The sequence below is a fragment of the Phoxinus phoxinus genome (assembly GCF_949152265.1).
Source record: "Phoxinus phoxinus genome assembly, chromosome: 9".
Classification (NCBI taxonomy): domain Eukaryota; kingdom Metazoa; phylum Chordata; class Actinopteri; order Cypriniformes; family Leuciscidae; genus Phoxinus; species Phoxinus phoxinus.
The window spans coordinates 5,790,995-5,812,499 of NC_136884.1; the positions used below are offsets into that span (position 1 = coordinate 5,790,995).

General features: G+C 37.3%; 5 protein-coding genes across 8 annotated transcripts; 3 read left to right on the plus strand and 2 right to left on the minus strand.

Annotated features, from left to right (window-relative positions):
• Window positions 1-320: 320 nt before the first annotated feature.
• On the minus strand, window positions 321-3,178 carry cdnf (cerebral dopamine neurotrophic factor). Of its 2 annotated transcripts, none has more exons than XM_079623444.1 (4): window positions 3,042-3,178; window positions 2,326-2,453; window positions 2,061-2,202; window positions 321-1,148 (listed from the first exon to the last, which is right to left on the minus strand). In XM_079623444.1, exons 1-4 carry the CDS (start codon window positions 3,127-3,129, stop codon window positions 958-960), a joined length of 549 nt encoding a protein of 182 aa, XP_079479570.1. In that variant the 5' UTR covers window positions 3,130-3,178; the 3' UTR covers window positions 321-957. The 2 variants fall into 2 exon arrangements, with proteins under 2 accessions (XP_079479570.1, XP_079479571.1); XM_079623445.1 differs by having other exon boundaries at window positions 674-1,148; window positions 2,157-2,202.
• Window positions 3,179-3,256: 78 nt separating this feature from the next.
• Window positions 3,257-9,786, plus strand: hspa14 (heat shock protein 14). Its single transcript, XM_079623443.1, has 14 exons — window positions 3,257-3,433; window positions 3,611-3,691; window positions 4,249-4,331; window positions 4,496-4,544; window positions 5,529-5,634; window positions 5,719-5,809; window positions 5,933-6,034; window positions 6,119-6,280; window positions 6,910-7,065; window positions 7,149-7,251; window positions 7,531-7,746; window positions 7,840-7,989; window positions 8,117-8,184; window positions 8,773-9,786. Exons 1-14 carry the CDS (start codon window positions 3,377-3,379, stop codon window positions 8,861-8,863), a joined length of 1,515 nt encoding a protein of 504 aa, XP_079479569.1. The 5' UTR covers window positions 3,257-3,376; the 3' UTR covers window positions 8,864-9,786.
• Window positions 9,787-10,046: 260 nt separating this feature from the next.
• Window positions 10,047-14,924, minus strand: dclre1c (DNA cross-link repair 1C, PSO2 homolog). Of its 2 annotated transcripts, XM_079623441.1 has the most exons (15): window positions 14,865-14,924; window positions 14,430-14,677; window positions 14,246-14,297; window positions 13,542-13,626; window positions 13,391-13,450; window positions 13,255-13,310; window positions 13,075-13,176; window positions 12,929-13,001; window positions 12,705-12,845; window positions 12,525-12,626; window positions 12,299-12,435; window positions 11,554-11,608; window positions 11,374-11,462; window positions 11,197-11,294; window positions 10,047-11,113 (listed from the first exon to the last, which is right to left on the minus strand). In XM_079623441.1, the coding sequence occupies exons 2-15, from the start codon at window positions 14,536-14,538 to the stop codon at window positions 10,302-10,304; spliced, it is 1,971 nt and encodes a 656-aa protein (XP_079479567.1). In that variant the 5' UTR covers window positions 14,539-14,677; window positions 14,865-14,924; the 3' UTR covers window positions 10,047-10,301. The 2 variants fall into 2 exon arrangements, with proteins under 2 accessions (XP_079479567.1, XP_079479568.1); XM_079623442.1 differs by lacking the exon at window positions 14,865-14,924 and having other exon boundaries at window positions 10,069-11,107; window positions 14,430-14,862.
• On the plus strand, window positions 14,750-16,549 carry meig1 (meiosis/spermiogenesis associated 1). The gene is made up of 3 exons (XM_079623447.1): window positions 14,750-15,065; window positions 15,339-15,493; window positions 16,259-16,549. Exons 2-3 carry the CDS (start codon window positions 15,344-15,346, stop codon window positions 16,385-16,387), a joined length of 279 nt encoding a protein of 92 aa, XP_079479573.1. The 5' UTR covers window positions 14,750-15,065; window positions 15,339-15,343; the 3' UTR covers window positions 16,388-16,549.
• Window positions 16,550-17,840: 1,291 nt separating this feature from the next.
• On the plus strand, window positions 17,841-21,247 carry tmem243b (transmembrane protein 243, mitochondrial b). 2 transcript variants are annotated; one of them, XM_079622646.1, is made up of 6 exons: window positions 17,841-17,982; window positions 18,427-18,561; window positions 19,220-19,469; window positions 20,454-20,504; window positions 20,585-20,689; window positions 20,804-21,247. In XM_079622646.1, the coding sequence occupies exons 3-6, from the start codon at window positions 19,377-19,379 to the stop codon at window positions 20,945-20,947; spliced, it is 393 nt and encodes a 130-aa protein (XP_079478772.1). In that variant the 5' UTR covers window positions 17,841-17,982; window positions 18,427-18,561; window positions 19,220-19,376; the 3' UTR covers window positions 20,948-21,247. The 2 variants fall into 2 exon arrangements, with proteins under 2 accessions (XP_079478772.1, XP_079478773.1); XM_079622647.1 differs by having other exon boundaries at window positions 18,427-18,551.
• Window positions 21,248-21,505: the final 258 nt, after the last annotated feature.

The following is a 21,505-nucleotide window of genomic DNA, read 5'->3' on the forward strand; positions in this document are numbered from 1 at the left end:
ATAATAATTTTGAATGTTGGCATGACAGAAAGATTATTTAAAATAAAATATTATTCAAAAAAGCTACCTTCTATATATAAAACATTGGTTAGTGTATTACCTAACATGAACTAGCCTTTGTTATTAACTATTAGTAAATTAAAAGTGAAATTAACATGAAGTAAGATTAATAAATGCTGTAGAAGTATTGTTAAATATTGGTTAACGAATGAAACCTTATTGTGAAGTGTTTTATATATATAAATTCATAATTTTGATGTTAAAATTTGACACAAATGCTATTTTAGAACTATAAGGACTGTTTTCATTGTGACTATTTTCATGACAAATAAATATTTGTCATATTATAAAAAAAATTTATTTGTATATTTTCTACATTACAGTAATGAGATTCTTTTCATTAGATTGCATTATGCTAATTAGAACTGGGGAGGAAAATATGCATAATGTTACGACAATGCGGGAAAAAAATAATGGTCCTAAAAAAAGGCTTAATTTTCGTTATTCATGCAAAATATATTTTCTATATCATCAGAAATATCATTCAGACAGGAGGCTTTTAGAGCGGAGTACAAATTGGTCTAGACAAGCTCTTGTCCCTTCCAAATGAAATGGTTGGACAAGAAAAACAGCCAGTATCTCTGCGAGTCTCCTCTTAATCACTGAAACTAATAAAGCTTAATGATTTATTCTGAGTATGCGGGAGAAAAATGCTTACAGCGGTACAGGAGAATGAGACACTGGGGAAGTTGCACATATTGCACATGGCTACTCATAACTAATAGTATGAAAAGCATTATAAGTTAGGAGTCTCAGTGCAATATCATAAGTGTCCCTGAGCGCAGCTGCATGTGCAGCCCCTCCCATCACTGCTGTGTGTCCCCAGCACGGAGCTGCACGAGGAGGCCCTCTCATCAGAACTCTGTCTCCCCTGCACGGAGCTGCACGAGGAGGCCCTCAGAACTCTTCCGTGTGTGTTCTGTGCTGCGCTGTGCTGTGTTTGGGAGCCATCTCCTGGATGAGATCGATAAATTCACTCTTCTCCAGACAGGCTCTGCACTCCTCCCCCCACGAGGCCAAGACTCTCTTCAGATCCAACACTCGCATTTTAGACAAAGCGTCCCTGCTCCAGTCAAGAACTGCACGCTCTGTTTCAGAAGAACAAGAAATGTCCATTTTAAAACCTTTGAGACAAATATTTCCAAAATATTCCAAACTCTAAAGCAATTAAAGGGATAGTTCACCCAAAAATTTAAATTCTGTCATTTACTCACACCCTCATGTTGTTTAAAACCTGTAAGACTTTCGTTCATCTTCGAATCACAAATCAGGATCTTTTTGATGAAATCCGAGAGCTTTCTGTCCCTCCGTTGACAGCTACGCAACTGACACTTGCCTTTGACATAAAGTTCATAAAGGAGATTGTAAAACTAATCCATATGAATTTAGTGGTTTAGTCCAATTTTTCCTGAAGAGACTCAATCGCTTTATATGATGAACATATTTAATTTAGGCTTTTATTCACAATTGATCAGTGTACATTAACAGAAGCTCAGCCGAACCTGCTTGACGCACGACAACAAACCTCATTGGTTCTTGCTGAAGCTCAAACATGCTGCGTAACACGAGAATGGACCTCATTGGTTGTTGCACATAAAGTGAAAATGCGTTGATGAATGTTTTATATTTGAATAAAAGCCTAAATTCAATCTGTTCATCATATAAAGCGATCGAGTGTCTTCAGAAAATTTGGACTGAACCGCTCAATTGAGGGTGAGTAATTTATGAGATTATTTTTTGGGTGAACTAACCTTTAAAGTCACCATGAAAACAAAATTGTCAATTATTTTGTATGGAACATTGCAGTATTTATTATAAATGATGTATCTATGCACATCATTTTTTTTTATGTTCAGTCTTTAATCAAAACAACTTCCCCTCCCTCCTGCAGCGACATATCTTTTGATGTGTTTACTGGCGCGAGGGCGGGACAAGCTGTCACTCACATAACAACTTCCATTTCATGCCGACAAGGATCTTGTGATGCGAGTACACCCTACCATATCTGAGCTCGCAGATCTGGCCATCCCTGCGCTGAAGTTTTTGGCAGATTTTGTGGACAGGAACATGTGCACTGAGGGGGCGGCTCACATCACCTGTCACTTTGGCTGCAGCATCACTGGAGGCTCCTAGGTAATAGCACTGAGGTGAAAAGGGAAAGAATAACCTCATGCATTCAATATATTTCATACCCTAAACATATTCATATGGACCAGCAACCAAAGAAGCATAAAAACCAAACTGTGCTTGTTTTTATGTTCTTACTAGTCGATTCTCTTTCCCAGTAGTCTCAGTGCATGCTCTGATCAGACCCTCCTCCACCAGCTCTGGGGACAGCTCTGTGTGTCTGATCACCAGTGAGTTATAAAGCCGCCCTAAAAACTCCTCACACACTGCAAAACAGATACACATATAAATATTAAACAGATTCATACTAGAGGGATACATTCATATGATATTAGTCATTATAACTAACAGTTACTAATAACAGTTAGTTATAATTCTGCAGAACATTAGCAATGTTTTCTAGTTATAAGTGGGTTGCATTAAAACACAAGAAAATCATAGCAGTTAAAATCCTTTTTCCATTTCCAGTATAATCAATACGTTATGACAACATATGTTTTACATCGCTTTAACTCATCAAAATAAGTTGAGCCATTTTTTTACTTTTTTTTTTTGTTATACAAGATTCAGCTAATTTTTTTAGTCAGTCTAAAGTAATTTTAAGTTAAAATTACTTAAACATCCAAGTTGATTGGACAAACTTATTTAAATAGAAGGCATAGTGTTACAATAATAGGGGTTGTCAGTCAGTATGCAATCCGAACCAGGACTCACCTCTTAAATATTGACTTCCTGCAGTAAATATCTTATATTCACTATGTCAAAACACTCATGCACTTGTGAAAAATAACCCAGGTGGCTATTTTTAAACTCAGGGGCTCATGCGCATTGAAAGCCAAGCCAACCAACCTCACCTTCGCATTCTTCTGCAACAGTAACTGAGAATAAAACAAAACATAAAAGCAAAAGTAACGGGGTTGCAAAGGAGCTGGTTAAAGACATGACTCTCTGCGCTTAAAACGCGCCTGTGCGCACTTTTAAGGGAACTTCAATACCCAGCACACAACACCCCCCGGCGCCGCTCTCAGCTGTTTCTAAATCAGGCGCTGCTCTCCTGACGTTCCTGGCCACGTCAGTTCAGAGGCGCTGTGATTGGCTAACATCGGCGTCCGTCATTTGGTTGCGCCCAAAAGTCCATCCCTCTTCATTTGCATATGAACATCGGCTTCCGGTAGAATTCTTTGGAAGCATGGCTGCCATCGGGGTGCACTTTGGATACACATGTGCCTGTGTTGCGGTATTCAAGGTAAATTTGTTATGAGTATACTTCATTTTAATTAGTTGAATAAACGCAAATATGCCGACAATAAAATAAAATATCTAATAGTCCTTGTTAATGGCGCTGAATAGATGATAGTGTGACATGGAAACCATACCAGATAAAAAATAAAACATTATAAAAGGTGTGATTGTGTTCATATAGGATGGACGAGCAGATGTTGTGGCCAATGATGCAGGGGACAGAGTCACTCCAGCGGTGGTCGCATACAGAGACACTGAACAGGTAATTTTCCAGGATTTCGGGGAATGGTATCATAATCATTATACAGCTCTCTCATCAGCACCAAACACAGAGAGCTAATACATGTCAGATTAAGAATCGACAGTGAAATAGAAACTTAAATACATAACTGCAAAACATATCTTTAGTGTAGTGAATAGTATCACCGACTGCATTTTTTTTGTATTCTGTGTATTGCATAGTGCGTTTCATTTTTGATAATGTTGTGTATTTTTTTGGTTGCTATTACACTATAATTCCCTAATGGGATACATTTCTAATATAAAATAATATATATGGTCCAGCTGTTTTTTGTTGTTGTTGTTTTTTAGATAAAAAGTGCCCAAAACCTCTCTAAATCCTGCCTGACAAGTTTTATTGTATTTGTAATATCCATTTCAATATTTTACATTTTGTTTTAGAAATATTAAAGTGATGTATGATGTTTTGACTAAATTTTATTGTTTGTTTGTTTGTTTAATTCAAATGTAAATTAATGAAGCAATGATGCCAGGCATGAGATGGTCTGATGGTTTTGTCTCATTCATTTGTTTTTCTAGATAGTGGGAATCGCCGCTAAACAGGGCCGAATACGAAATGCCACCAATACGGTTGTCAATGTGAAGCAGATCCTTGGCAGACGGTATTTATTTTCATATTTACACAAACATGCAATAATGCTGTAGATAATTCAATGCATAACATTTATTAAGAACATTTTACCATCAAAGTAGCAATATCTTAAATACAAAAAACTTTTATATAAGTAATAATAATATAAATTCATTGGATTTGTGTATTTGACAGCTTTGATGACCCAGATGCTCAGGCACACAAAAAAGAAAGCAAATGCATTGTAAGTACATGCGGTTCATAAAGGGATAGTTCACCCTAAAATGAAAAATAAGTCATCATTTACTCACCCTGGTGTTGTTCTACTGCCTTATGCCTGTCTTTCTTTTTCAGACCACAAAAGGAGAATTTTTTTAAAAATTCGTCCATATAATGGCAGTGAATATCAACCAGCATCAAGTTTAAAAAAAAAAAGACACAGAAGCATCACAGTCTCAGTGTCATGTGCCGTATATATATAAAAAAACAAACTGAACTTTAATGTATTATTTAGTGAAAATCCTGACCTTGGCCGTTTGTCTTCTGTGCACGATTGAGCGTTTGTGAGACTGTTAGCACCGCAGTTCACTCTGGCTTGCCTTGAAAAAGCACACAAGTTCAGGATGAATAAAATCAAGAAATCAAGATGAATAAAAACTTGACGTGTAATACAACTACTAGTAATTCCCCAAAAAAGTATCTGTTTTTTGTTCCCCACCGGGTTGAATATCTGCAGACCAGAACTCAGATGAGACCATTGACAGATTTGAACACGGTAACTTCTAGTTGTGACGGACACCACAGATATATTCATCTCAGAGAAGAAAAAACATGAATTATATCATTTTGCACTTTTCTTGGTTCCTCACAACTTGTTCTTTTTCTGGGCGAGTTGGGTTGAACTGCGGCGCTAATACCTCACGAAAGGACAGAAGATGAAGAAAGGACACAATGGACCGTTCTGATACCGTTGCGTCTTTTTTTTTAAAAGCTTGATGCTGGTCGCCATTCACTGCATTTATATGAGAGTGACATTTAAAAAAAATATCTCCTTTTGTGGTCTGAAAAAGAAAGACGGGCATAGAACAACACTAGGTTGAGTCAATGACTTAACTTAGGGTGAACTATCTCTTTAAATACTGACAGATGGGGGGGAAACACAACAGTAACCATAAAAACGGCACCATTTGCTTATTTAAAAGGTGTGTATTTTCTCACTCATTCCCAGGTTGTCAACAAGAGTGACCTGCCCAGATATGAAATCGACACGGGAGAGACGACCAAGTATGTGTCGCCTGAAGACGTAGCTAAATTGATCTTCCATAAAATGAAAGGTATTGTCTGAATGCTTCATTTTCTTTCATATTAGTCAGTGTGTTTAATGTGGACCACTGATAATCATCTCATGTTCCCTGCAGAGACGGCTCAGTCAGCCTTGGGTTCGGATGTGAAAGATGCTGTCATAACTGTGCCTTTTGAGTTTGGAGAGATGCAGAAGAATGCACTAAGGTGTGTAGTTGAAGTGTCTGTAGCCAGATGAATGCTAATGAATTCAGATGATGTAACGCGGTTATCTAACTCCAGAAGCTGTGTCTGGGGAGAGGTTTTATAACAATCAGTGCTGTGTTGTAGGCAAGCTGCAGAAAGTGCCGGGTTCGACGTGCTGAGGCTGATACACGAGCCCTCTGCTGCCCTTCTAGCTTACGGCATCGGACAGGACTCGTTGGCGAAAAGGTACAGGGTTTGTGCGTCGTCCGAGTTGAGCGGTTTCTTTGAGCTCCTCAGAAGCCTCATTCTCCTTTCTTTTTTCAAACACAGTCATGTCCTGGTGTACAAACTCGGAGGCACGTCGCTCAGCGTCACCGTCCTGGAGGTGAACAGTGGAATGTACCGTGTCCTCGCGACACAGACCGATCACAGGACGGGAGGAGAGAGCTTCACACATGAGCTCGCACAGCACCTCGCCGCCGAGTTCAAAAAGTCAGTTCACATTTGTTATTTTGTGATTGTTCTTATAATGGAAGTGGTTTTGTTTTGAAGACACTGGGTACGGTTGCCTAGCAACTTCATAACTTCTTATATTAGCTATTTTACACTTTGAAGTGGCTCATCTAGTCATATTCATATTGTATTTTTTTTTTTTACTGCAGTGTTTTTTACAAGGTGCCAAACTTCTTATTTATGAATTTTAAGATTTTCTATTTTAATATATTTTAATAAGTAATTTATTCCTATGATCAAAGCTGAATTTTCTGCATAATTACTCCAGTCCTCAGTGTCACATGATCCTTCAGAAATCATTCTAATATTCTGATTTGCAGCTTAAGAAACATGTCTTTATTATCTATGCAATGCTGCTTAATATTTTTGTGGAAACCATGAGACTTTTTTTAGAAAGCATTTATTTGAAATAGAAATCTTTTGTAACATTATAATTGTCTTCACTTATCACTATTAATACACTAAATGCATCCTTGCTGAATAAAAAAAAAAAATCTTACTGACCTAAAAATTCAATGGTATTGTATAATATTTTTAAACATATTTGATGTTATTTGATTTGATTACTTGCATGTCAATCTTATTTTGTTTGTCACGTGTGTCTCCAGGACTTTTAAACAGGATGTGACGGGAAACCCCAGGGCGATGCTAAAGCTCATGAATGGTGCTGATTTGGCCAAGCACACTCTCTCCACCCTGAGTAGTGCCAACTGCTTCGTGGACTCGCTCTATGACGGCATGGATTTTGAGTGTAATGTGTCCAGGTGAGTTAGTTTTTTGCAATCAAATTGTATCAAAGAAAATTGTACCTGTACCTCTCTGCATTTCATATATTCTTCTGTCCTAGAGCCCGGTTTGAGCTGATATGCTCCAGCCTCTTTACTAAGAGCATTCAGCCGATTAAAAGTCTCCTCGAGCAAGTAAACCTGTCCACGTCTGATGTCAACAAGGTAAAACTACTGTTTAAAGAGGTCACTAATCACTAAAGAATTACTCATTACTAAAGAAAGCTGAACATGTAAAAAAAACAAAAAACATGAGGTCTTCAACAGTTGTACGACCAGTAGAGAGAGCTTGAGATTTTAATCCATATTTCATGGATGAAAAAAATTTAATCATTTTGGAGGCAATTAATACAAAATTCCCTGTCCAACAAGTAGATTATTTTGGTGTTTTACATAGCAAGAATGGCGTATAAATAGTTTAAACCAGTTTGCTTTCTTTCTAAGGTGGTTTTATGCGGAGGATCAGCTCGTATCCCGAAGTTGCAACAGATGATCAGGGATTTGTTCCCGGACGTGGAGCTACTGAACTCCATTCCCCCGGACGAGGTGATTCCGGTCGGTGCTGCCATGCAGGCGGGCATCCTGGTCGGAAAAGACAGCCTGGCACTCGGAGAAGATTCCATCACTGTGGATTGCTGTGCCAGCGACATCACGGTTAAGGTAGGGAACTTCAAATGATTAATAGTGCTTCGTTTTATGGTGTTTTAGGTCCGAATAGCATATTGATCAGTAGATTGTGTGTTGGTCTTTCAGGAAGTGGATGACTCCGGAGCGGAGGTTTTCACAGTTTTGTTTCCATCTGGCACACCTCTCCCTGCCCGCTGTCAGCACACGCTGCAGGGTCCTGGCAGTCTGTCGTCAGTGAGTCTGGAGCTGTACCAGGCACAGCAACCAATCGCACAGGTCGGCTCCCCTTTGAAGAGACATTTCAGTACAAACCTAAAATTACCGTAAATTAGATATTCAGCTTGTATTGTGGCTGATTTCTCTTTAAGCTTATTAACTTTAAATGTGTGGTATATTTTTCTAGATTGTTCTTAGAGACCTGGAACCTAAAGAGGAGCTGCATGACTTTGTCACAGTGCTGACAATGAAGAGGTAATGTGATAAATTAATACTTTCATTAAAACTGGATGAATTGAGAATCACAAATTTTTATTGTTTAAAATCGAGATTTTGATTCTCGCACGATTCTGAACAGACAACTAAACAAAATAACATGCAATTTATTAGAGGTTCTGACAAAATATTAATTTCTGCTGTCTATTTAAAAATATTTTATTTAAATTATGGAAAAAAAAATCCGTCTGAATGAATGATTCAATGACTCGCTAGTAAAGACTTGTTTCATTACTGGAGGAATCAGTGTTTTTGAACGAATCTCTTGAATTATTCAATGACACTTGTTGCCACCTACTGGTGTAATGATGTAATTAATGAATCTTTATTTGAAGTGTTTACTCTATTTTGATCACTTCTGTAGACATCTGTGTTTATATCCAAACTATGAACTTTTATCCCAACACTTCTGTGATAATTTGAATTAGCGTAACAGAAATATATACAGAGATATAATTGTGTGGTTGAAAAGAGTAAAGACTGAAGCTGTTTCATGTCTGTATATGAATAAGTAACATCACCCTGTCCTACTCAAAGCTCTTTTCCTGATGTGTGTTTATTTTTCAGAGACGGTTCACTGCACGTTACGTGCACCGAGTTGGGAAGCGGCAGATCCGAGGCCATAACCATAGAAACAGCTGCTGCTGCAGCGTCTTAACCTTCAATCACACTGTCAACATATTTCCATACACTAACCTAAACACCTGCATCTCGTGCTGTTTGAGGTTTTCCATTGCTCTAGATTCCTCTAGAGATTAACCGAACAAGAACTTGAACATGTTTGCTTCAGTTCAAGGAATAGCTCACCCATAAAGGAAAATTATTTATTTGTTCTCATGTTGTATTTTTCTTTGGAACATGTAAGTAGAATTGTTCAGCAGGTTTTGGTTTACAACAATCATTCATAGTGTCAAAAGGATGGACCAGGAAGTAATTTGTCCTTTTCGGGTTCGCAATATGAGGGTAAGTAAATAATGATGAATTTTCTTGTATGGGTGAGCTATCCTTTTAAATGAATATCCAGTTTTATAGCTTTTTTTTTTTTTTTTTTTACCTGCAGTCGTTTTGTTCATGCCTGTTGTGACCAGCAGGTTTACTGTGGTTGTTCTTACCATGTGCCTTTATGTACCTGCATCACACCATTTGATTAGTCAGGAGTTTGTGACAGGCAAAATGATTGGTGTATTTAAGGAAACCTGTGGAGTTTGCTGATACCGTTTAAAGCATGCACAACCTCATCAGACTGAAGAATTTCACGTTGTAGACTGAGAAGCAGGAAGTGTTGTACAGGGAAGAGATGTCTTTGTGTGGCTCACTGATGCTAATCTGGTGCAGTCACAGCGAGCAGGTGCAAAATTATCGTTTAAAAAGCTGTCATCTGTAACTAGTATGCAATAAAGATCACTGAACGCAATAAACCTGGAGTTTATTTTCAGTACAGATACTTGCTACATTCATGTCAAGTTGGAATATTTGCAGTTACATGATTTAAGATTTTAAAAACCAACCAGAACTTGTAATTCCAAGTTGGAATTTTATGAAAGCTCCAAGCATCTCTTACTTGAGCGGCATTACATTTTGTAAAATTAACAAAAATGGCCTCGACATATTTCAGTTTTATCTGTTTTAATATAACAAGTTACCTAGTGTGCTTTTATTTTTACTCTCTTTTAGCACTTGGCAAGTTTTCATTTTATGAAATCTTAGGGTTGCCATTTTATAATTCCGACACAATGTGAACGTTGTTATTTTAGTATTTATATAGTATTTTTATTTGAATATTTTTGATGTGTGCTTTTAACTTTTCATTTTTTTTAAGCTTTAATTTACATTTCATTTTTGGTTTCATTCATTTTAGTACTTAAAACAAAAAGAAATAGAAATAATGCCTTGGCAATTATTTGAAATCAAGTTTAAGTTTTTTATTTCACCTTCAAGTTTTTTAAATGGTTTCTTAACTAAACAGAAAACATTATACTCATTTGCTTGAGGAATTTAATTAAAGTATTCAGCATTTATAAAAGGTACAAAACTGCATGAGGTAAGCTGTCGTACAACAAACCAAAAAAATAATACTTGAATAAACAAACATGAAATTAATAAAGTTGTCTTATGACCACTTCCTCCCCTGCTGCCAACTTCCTGTACAGGTCCTTCAGGTCTTCTGGCTGTGGGACTTTTGAACCTGGTGTTGGTGGAAGCTCAAAATCTGATGACACCTGAGAGTCTGATTTCGGCTCCACAGCTTCTTCTGTCTTCTGTCCAGTGTCAATCCCATCTCGGTTACACTGCTCACTGATAACGGCTTTACTTTCATCCGCGTGGACAAGAACGGTGTCCGTTTGACTGAGGCTCTCCATTCCTGCATCTGATATATGAGTGGACTGAGAGGAAGTCATGTGAACGGAGCTCTTGTCATCCTCATCTTCATCCTGAAACAGCTCCGGCGATTGGGACGCTGTGTTTTCGGCGGCTGTGTTGTGGCTGTTCTGACTGTTATCCAACTCGCTCTCGTCCGTCAACACCGGTTCTGCCTTGAAGAACTTTTCCCAACAAGGCTGAGCAGCTTTGGATTGGCACGAGTCCAAACGAGTTAGTTTTGAGCATGGCATTTCCGTGCAGGATGGAGGAGCAAGACCAGATGGGTGAGGTAGAGGAGATTGCTCAGGATCATCTTCATCATCGTCGTCGTCATCATCATTTGATTCAGTGCAGTCCACGTAATTGGACGAGTGTGCGGAGGGACAGGGCTGTATGAGGGGGTACATTTGGTCTGTATCATGAGAATCTTTATTAGGACTACGTGGTTGTGCACTAACGGCAATCGTGGTCAGATCAACCACTCTCATCTTCCGCCACCTCGGAGCCGTGGAAACCTCCTCAAACAAGTCGTCATTACTGTCTGATCCTTGGCAGAAAGACATTTATAAGCAATAGGAACCGTTTTAATGATGAATAATAGAAAGTTTTAATAATGAAAACTGTTTCTACCTTCTGATGTGCATCTCTTTCTGGTTCTTTTAAGGGTTCCAAGCGGTTTGTAGACAATCTCTTCCCTTTCAGTATGTTTTCTACACAATGGCTTCAACCTGAATTTTAAAAAGATCATTTTATAGTAAGTATCTAATGACAATATAATTAAAAAAGAAAAGAAGGATCAGTCCTTACAGATCTGTGACGTCCTCCAGTGTCTTGCCCAATGGAATGACGTTAGGGTAGATGTTAACAGGATCAATGTAGGATAGAAAGTCCTTAACCTAGTCAAAGAAAATAGAAACGGGCTTATGATATCCTAACTCTGTGTATGCTGTCATGTATGAAAAATATTTGAAGTGGGATTTCTCTTACTTCCAAGTAAGAGGAATGAAAAGAAAAGCATGCTCTGTAGGAACTGCTCCCCATCCTAAAAAGAGATTCAGTCAATAAATAAATATCTTTATATATATATATATACTTAATGTACTTTTTATTATATATAGAATTTAAAAATAAATCAAATATATAATTTTATAATATAAATATATAATAATGTATATATATATATTACTGTACATAAATTAATATCCATTTTTCCTACTTTACATTATAACGTGATGCTAAATTCACTTCTAACAAAATATTAACAAGATTTTTTTAGTGTTTTATTTTACAATTGAAGTGTACGTTTACACGATGTAGTCAAAACGATTCCCATTCACACGGATCTGCAAAAACAACTAAACAAAGCTGTATTCTGCTGCCAGACCAGTAGATGGCGATGCCACTTTGTAAAGAAACTACGCACCTATAGACTGAACACGTAATACGCATGCGCATGATGTCACTGTTTTCACAAATATGCGTGTTTGTAATTTAAATGGATACAATAGTGGTATCGTTATCAAAAACTTGCACTTTGAAACTCGTTTTCAAAAGTTTACGTTTTCGGGCCGCCAAAATGCCGTTGTAGTGTAAATGAACGTCCAAAACGCATTAAGTTCTCCATTTTTTGTTGAAAGCAGTGTGATGTAAAAAAAACTGGCCATAACATGAAAATATGTTTATAAAAATATATCTACACCCAGAATTTTGATATTGGTGCATCATGACTCACTTGACAACGACAGAAGTCTTTCTGGTCCGTTCTCCAAACCATATTGTTGAGGGTTTGATGCTGATAATGTTCAGAGGAATGCCGTCTGGAGCCGTGGTGCCGCACGGTAACCTGTTCGCCCTGAAGAACTCCTCATCCTGTGGAAAAAGCCACAGATGTGATCTCCGTTTACAACTACTCGTTCAGGACGTGTATGACGATGTCATTATGCAAAGGATGAGTCTACCTTGGGGTGCCTACAAGCGTGGATCTGCGTTGCCCGGTTGGTGGTCACGTGACACAGAATTTCAGGCATTTTTTTGAACATTTCCAAGCTGTTCACATGTATCTGTAGTAGAGAAACTGTTAATGTTTTCAAAACTAGGCAGAAAGAACTAAAATAAATAAATAAAATAAAATCATTGACCTGTGAGCTGAACTCTTGTCCCAAGTTGGTAAAGAGGTACTCGTAACCATACGCTGCCTTACAGTTTAACCAAACCACATGGTACGGACTCTGACAGATCCAGTCCTGGATCAGCTGTCGTATCCCTGTTAAACAAGCCTCCTAAAACAGTGGGAAAACAGTTATGGAAAGATACAACCGCCTCAAGTCTGTTTGATATAATCCCGGTAAGTGTGAATGCTTACCCTGCTAGGGATCTGATGGTACTTGGGATCAAAGAATGTGGTATCGATATACACACTCTTAATGTCTTTTACCCTGCAACACAGACATTTGAACTGTATTATTATCTACAAAATGTGTTGTATTTAAATATGTGATATCTGAATACCTGTCTCCAGAGTGCAAGTACTCCATTCTTGCAGCATCTCCGACAGCCAGTCTGAAGTCCCCCGTGTAGAGCACTGTACCCTGAGCGCCCTCAAACAGAAACCTGTGATGAGAGTTTCAAGCCATGGTTACATCAAAATGGACTCTATTTACGTTCTTAATGCATGTTCCGGTTACTTACATGACCGATCCTGGGCAGTGTCCCGCTGTGAGCAGAGTTACAACAACATCCTCTGACTGAAGAGAAAAAATAAATACAAATTCAGATCAACTCTAAAACACGAAACAAAAGAATAAACTAGGAGCTCAACGCCCACCTCTCCAGTGGTTTCATCTATCAGAGATATGTGCGTTGGACTGTCCAGCTCCAGGGGCACCTAGTTTGTGATGGAGATGTGTTTGTATCAGGCTGTTTAACGGTTAGCGAAACGATTTATGGAAAATTGCATGGCTGAAATGAATACTTACAATGTGATCTTCCCAGAATGCATATTTGGGGTTACTAAGCAGGAGCTCCTTTGTGACAAATGAGCAGTACAGCTTCACTGTTAAACTAACAAAGACAATACGTTTGTCAATGTCTTGTCAAATATATACAGGGGTGTATCAGAGGTGATAAGAGTACCCTGAAAACTCAGTCAAATTACAAAGTAGCCAAGAAGATACTTAAGTACAGTAACTAATTAGGCCTACATTTACTCAAATACTTTACAACACTGCATGCATGCATACACACACACACACACACAGATATATATATATATATATATATATATATATATATATATTATATATATATAAAATTGACATAAATTAAAACACTAAAAAACTGTTTTTGCTAGAGTGAATTTGACATCACAATGTTATGTTGTACAGTATGAAAAATGGATATTAATTTTTAGGTACTATGAAATAAATTTGTTTTTAAAGATATCGTTTAAACGTTAGATAACGGCAAAGTACATTTCAGTGTAAAAGCAGAATAAACAAACTTACATTTTGTACATAAAAAAAACTATGACAAGTTAATTTATAAACAATACATTTAAACTTCAAAATGAAGGACAAAACCAAAGTTTATGTAAACTTTTATAAACGTTTATGAACAAATGTTTAATAAGAAAAGGACATGACTTGGTCACATGACTTAGAATAAAACAACCATCACTCACCTAAACTTCAGCTTTCTCCTCAGGAAAGGTCCTTTCAACCCTTTCATATGATCTGTTAAACATCAACAGATATGTCAGAACAGTTATCATAATCATAGCAAACCAATTTAGCCATTAATGCTGCCTGGGAAGTGCATAAGCAGGATCTGATGTGATGTCCATAATATACCCATATTATAATAACCTTTATGGCAGTGAGAGAGGAAATAAGCTCTGGCGTGCAAATTCTCCCTGTCAAATCGGTCCAGGGAGATGGTGGGATATTCCTTCATGCGTCCAGCAAACGAGCTCATGCTGACTGCACTGAGTTTGAGCGGATGAAGAACTCAAAACGCCCCTGAGACCTCAGGACATCACTGCCCAGACTCTATCTGGGCTCGAGTCGCACCCCTGTTCCTTACATCTGTCTTTCCTCCGCTGGCAATGGCATCGCTTTGGTATGAAACCACGTGAGTCGGAAACAAACATCGGTAACCTGACACTGTAAATTGTACAGCGACATCTAACGGACTAAAATTCAATCCTTAAAACAGTGCAAAAAGCCACAGCAATCGGTATACTCTAAAACAATACACTGAGACAAAAATGTGAACAAAGTTTTACAAATAATTGTGCATACCCAAGAAAAGTTTGGGTTTCAGTTTCTTCTAGGGCATTTCCGGGGATAGGTTTGATTGGCCAACCAACCTGTGGAATTCCGGGAATGTTTTCTATTGGCCATTTTGGCTCACGCTGCTAAGTTGCTAGGAAACAATGATGCGCAACATCGCTCAACCTAACGAACACGTTGACAATTCAGCTTTTTATCTCACACGTCAATGTAAGTTTGTATTTAAAATATTATTAATAATAAATATCAACCAGTTTATCAATTGATATCGGAGTTCAATGCATCTTCTGAGTAAATTAGACTAGATGCTGTCAATGTTTGTAACTCCAGCATTAATTATTCAGTGAATGAGCGTATTGTTGTTGAACACGTGACACGGTATTTTGACTTGTTGATTATGTAACGTTAAAGTAGAATCTGTGGTCCAAAACGGGATTTATTCCACAGTAGAATAGTGAGTGATGTGTTTGTTATCATACACAGAAATCATGTCCTGCCCAGTTTTACTGGATAACAAGGCCAAGCCCAAGTCCATGAGTCGCGCGAAGCAGTGGACAGGCGAGGTGGAGAACCTGTACCGCTTTCAGCAGGCGGGATACAGAGACGAGCAAGAGTACCGACAGGTACAACAAGTCGAGGTAACGTTACACTGACAACTTTCTGCTATCACTTAATCACTTTTATTACATTATTACCATTTTAATAATCACATTATTGCTTATTATATAATGTTTACCCAATCGTTATAATATTCATGGAAAGCGAGAAATTACATTATATTTCATTATATTATAAAAATAATTTGATGGTTTAATCAAACTTTTACTAAGGGTCAGTAAAAACAAATTAAAAACAAATATCCCCTCCTGATATCACACACGTTGACCACAATACAATCAGTTATTAATATTTAGCAAATTGACAAATTTTGAATAATGTTTGAATAAAGGTTGAAGATGAACATTTTACTCAGCCAGACATCACTTTTGGCCACTAGGCTATATATATATATATATATATATATATATAATATAAAATATATGTACTTTCATTGATAAAGCATACCAATAAAACTATAAAATAGCCTATATATTCAAGTTTTATTGGTATGTTTTATCAATGAGACTCTCATTGATAAAACATACCAATAAAACTTTAATGCAGGGGCGTAGAATTTAGTAGGGACGCTAGGGACGTGTCCCTACCAATATCCAGTGACACTGATATATCCCTAGCAATAATTTCGATCAAACCTTAAAATATATGTCCCCGTCCCCACCAATTTCAAAATCAAACCTACGCCACTGAGTGTTCCTGCTTAGTCTGTTTTCTTATACTTAATTGTAACTTACTGGCGCCACAGTCCTGGTTTCCTGCTGAATATTGTTGTGTTGTCCTTTCAGATTGACCGTTGGCCGGACAGTGGGTTTGTGAAGAAGCTTCAGCGGCGAGATAATACATTCTACTACTACAACAGAAAGCGGGAGTGTGAAGACCGAGAGGTCAATAAAGTGAAGGTGTATGCGTACTGACCCGACCCCATCAGCGCTTATGCCATTTTCATTTTTTTATTTATTTTTTCATTTTTTAAATACTGTCTTTAGAAAACTCATGGTCAGAGATGTCTTGCTGTTTTCTTAATGTACGTTTCTGAATTTAAAAAAATGATCTTAATAAACATTTTACATGTAAACAAACAATTTTATGTTTTGTCTTTAAAGGTGAATAAGTAGCCAGAGTTGCACCTCTTTACTAAATGCTCTAAAGCCAGAACAAAACCAGTTACCGGTAAACATAGGTTGGTATAGGTACACATTTACAAATGTAAATTTATATAATTTAAAGGGATAGTTCCTGATAGAATTTCATGCAGGTTTAGAACAACTTGAGGGTGAGTAAATGATGACAGTATTTTTTATAATTTTTGGGTAAACTATCCTTTATATATATATATATATATATATATTTATAAACTTATTTCAAAGCATTAACAGAAAGCTTCATACAATTAAAGTTATATCTTTCCCCCCATTGTAACCCTTTCCGCCGAAACAATTAACCATACATTACATAAAAGTTAAGACAAAAATAGTAATAATAAAAATTTTAAAAATAATAATAATAACAATAAAAAAATAAAATTATATATATACATACATAGCCAATAATGCAATTTTCTGACATATTCGTGGTCCGTACATAATTATAAAACAAAACCCCAATTGGACTTATATTTAACATTGATCAATAAGTGGGAGAGTCTTCATCTTCTCAAAATATGTAATCATGGGTTGCCAAGTCTTATACAAATTTTGAACAGATCCTTTCATTAAATATTTAATTTTCTCTCATTTTAAGTATAATATTAGATCACATAACAAACTATACGACAGAAGCATAACAGATAAATCAATGCAATCCTTATACAGAGAGATTTAAGAACCTTTGTTGCTTATACAACACACATTTGGACATAATTTAAAGGTTTGTGCCTTTCACAACAAACACGTTTTTTTTTTTTCAAGGAAGTAATTTTTTTTTTATTGAATTTCAATAAGAACAAAACATGATTTACATACAAGAGTACATATAACCATACATGTCAGGGGGGGGAAAAGGAAAGGAAAGGAAAGGTATTTTACAGAAAAAACTTGTACCTTGTACAGCTGTATAGTTTTCATTGCTTTTAAGTTTTTAATTTAGGATATTGTTTCTAAATATATTTTAACATCAAATTTAAATTGTTCAAAATGTTGGATTTATTTTATTTTACGTTATAAATATAGTCGTAAAGGGCAAATATAAACAAAAGATTTGTATCACCATCAAATGAAAAATGTTTTAGCATAGGCTACATCAACTTCTTCAAAGTTAACAAGAATCATAGATTTTCTTTTTAAGTAATTATTGAGTTATTTCCAAAACATTTGGGTCCTGGGACCCTTCCACACACAACAAATAAGATAAGCATAAACCTAACCGTGTGGCCCTTTAAGATCCCGTCACTTCCGGTTTCATGCAGCCAGCGAGCCGTCATTACTGCTCTTTTTTGAAGTCATGCGGATAATACTCTGATCGGAAAGCAACCCCTTGTGATCAATAACTCCCTCTTGTTTGTTTTATCCAGGTAAGTTATATGAGTTTAGTTGGTTATTATATTCTCATTCTGTCTGCCCCGTTCGGACGGTTTGTTTTCATTCACATTAGCTATTAGCTGTTTGATGTCAATATTAATCTATAGCAGCAATCTGATTGTAGTTGTATTTTAGTTAACATACATGTTCAGACTAAGAAAGACAGTTTAGAGGGTGATATTTTTGATCGGTGTGTTAGTGTGTGTGATATAAATAAAAATCAGTTCATGCACCTGCACTGATACAGTCAAAGTAATGAAGTCATTAAACTTACTGGACTGATGAACAGTGATGTACAGTTGTTATCTGAAGGTGATTTACGATTGTTTTATGGCCAGTAAGCAATTTAAATTTCTAGTCTAGACCAGAACAATCAATAGACGGTTAAAGTAAGTAACATTAGACACTAATGGTGCATTTGTTTTATTTGGTTACAGAGTTGAAAAATAGTCTGGAGATCCTCCTCGTCCTCCATCCTCAGATATCTGTTGACATGAGCTGCATTTACAATTTCTGAGCCATCTATCCATCACCATGATGAAGATTTGCCTCGGATCACAAAGTAATGAGCTGTATGTTGTGCACTACTTACAATGATATAAAGTTTTAGAACTACAGTTCATCCAAATGATCATTATTTATGCACCATCATGTTGTTCCAAACCTAACTTACATGACTTCCAAAGAATACTGATGATAACCTTAATGTAATGAGGAAATGAAGACCGAAGAAGTTACATTTTTAGGTGGACTTTCCCTTTAAGGATGTGTCTTTCCAATGACACCATTACTAATGTACTTGTGTCCCAAATGAATTGCCATAATATTGTTTAAATATCGTGTTTATATGTGACCTAAAGGGCTCTGCGCAAGCCACATACCACATAAACAGTGCGCTGACGCCAAGATCAAGCGCTCACATGACTGATCACACATTTTTAAGGCTGTGCTTATGGTTTCATGATCCAGGCCGCCAGAATCAACCCAAGCCCTTTGGGCTGATTATTAGAAAGGCCAGCTTGTTGTGTTACTCTGAAGCACCATTGTAATAAAAGTCTTAGAATTCATTGGAAAAGGAGCAAAGTGCATGACAGATCATTCTGTGCTGAGGCTCTGGGGGTTTGTTTTAGTTCATATCACACTTTGACGTGCCATGAAATTATCAGTAGAGTGAAGTAAGTGATTGTTTTAATCTGTATGAACATGTCGTGTGGCTTATCTGTGCTCTAGGTGACCCAACCATGACTATCTGCTGCTCCTAAAGCGCTTGCCCTGAGGAGCGAACCCAAGCTAGAGAGCAGCGAGCAGCATGCACTGCCATCCTCCTCTCCAGAGGAGCAGCTGCTGGTAGAAGATATCAGGAAAGTGTGTGTGCACTGCTCTGGCCATGGATGACTTCCCTACACATGACTTCACTACACGCACCTATGGCACCAGTGGCATGGACAACAGGCCTCTGTTCGGGGAGACGTCGGCCAGGGTAACTCGACTGTTTTTTTTGTTTTTTTTTGTATAAAGTTAACATGAAATCAAAAACCTTTTTTGTTATTTCAAATAAAATATTTGCCATGGTTATATTTCATCAAAATATAATAGTATATACAAACATGATGAGCCAAAACATTGTGAAGCAAATATCGTTGATAATCTCCAAATAAGGCCACATATTAAAGTCTGGTTAGATTAGATGGTAAGCAAACAATCAGTTTTTATAATCAACGTGTTGAATGCAAGAGAAATGCGCAGGAATAAAGATCTTTGTGACTTTGACAAGGGCCAAGTTGCCACAGACCAATCAGAGTGGAGCAGTGGATGAAGGTTGCCTGGTCTGATGAGTCCCATTTTCTTTTATATCATGTGGACCTGTGGAAGTGATGGCACCACTGTGGGACAACGACAAGCCAGTGGAGGGAGTTTGATGCTCTGAGCATTTTTCTGCTGGGAAACCATGGCTCATGTGACCTACATAAACATTGTTGCAGACCAGGTACTACCCTTCATGACGACTGTTCCCTGGTGGAAGTGGCCTCTTTCCGCAGGATAATGCACTCTGAAACACTGCACACACTGTTCAGGAATGGTTTGAGGAACATAATGAAGAGTTCAAGATGTTGCCAACCTACAGGACTGGAAGGATCTGCTGCTGAAGTCTTGGTGGTGGCCGGGGTGTGTTGAGTCCACGCCTCGACGGGTCAGAGCAGTTTTGGCAGCACACCGAGGACCAACAGTATATTAGACCATAATGTTTTGGCTCAGGCACAGTGTGACTTTTTAGCACACAATATAACTTTATTTCATATTGTGAACTTTATTTCACAGTTACCTTGTTTTTTTTGTGTTTTTACTCCTAAGGCGTTCCGCATAATGGTGCTTTGTAGATATTTAAATATATAACATTTACTGCAGCACCTTGCAACTATTTTCTGTCAACTACACTAATATATTTTTGTTGGATCACTTTCAGGATAGAATCATCAATTTAGTGATCGGTGGACTCGCGTCTTTACTCGTTCTGGTAAGTTTTTACAACCAATGAAGATCTCGATATGTCTGTTAATCATATTGTAAATGATTAATTTTCCCCATGTCTTGCAGGTGACCATCATAAGCTCAATCATCTTCCCTTCACTGCCTCCCAAGCCATTGAATATATTCTTTGCCGTCTGTATCATGCTAGTCTGCGGGTCAGTGTTGGTTCTGGTAAGTAAGAACTTGCTATGTAGTCTAAAAAGCATTAGGGTTAATTCCTTCAATGGTCCCAAAGAGAAATAAATGTTTTTAATAAATGCAATCCCATCCATCCCTTTCTTTCAGATATTCTGGTATAGACAGGGAGATCTGGAGCCCAAGTTTCGCAACTTGATCTACTACATGCTGTGTTCCATCGTTCTGCTGTGTATCTGTGCCAACTTGTACTTTCATGATGTGGGACGTGATAAACAGAGCAATGCCTTATAAAACTGTTACCATGGGAATCGTCCCAATCAGCGGAATGTTCGTCATTATATGGGTGCTTTGGAACCCCACTTGAGTTCTTGAATCAGGATAATTCATTTTCCTACAAGCCCCATTTGTGTGGGCAAGGCCAGTCTGCCTTTGGGAGCCATGTTAGTGGACTAAACATAATATTGATGCAAACATGTTAGCGATGAGTAGCACTCTGGGATGTCCGTGCACACGTTTTGCACCCTGAATGCTGTACACAGCTTAACCTATATGCCAATGACGTTTCTTTTTTCTTTTTCTTTTTTTAAATAAGCCATGGCAATGTAATGCATAATGCTTTTATACACCTACGGTACTTTCCTAGTTAAGAAATTCCTTATTTTGTATTTAAATGATCAGCAAAGCAATTTTGAATAAGAGCACTTGATTAAAGACATGCAACGCAACAGTCATTGTAAATCATGCTTGTTTGTTTTTCTAAATTACTGAACACTGTTATTTGATATGGTGAAAACCTTAATTTTGGTTAACAACCATTGTAATTTGGATTGTATGTAATAAATAAATACA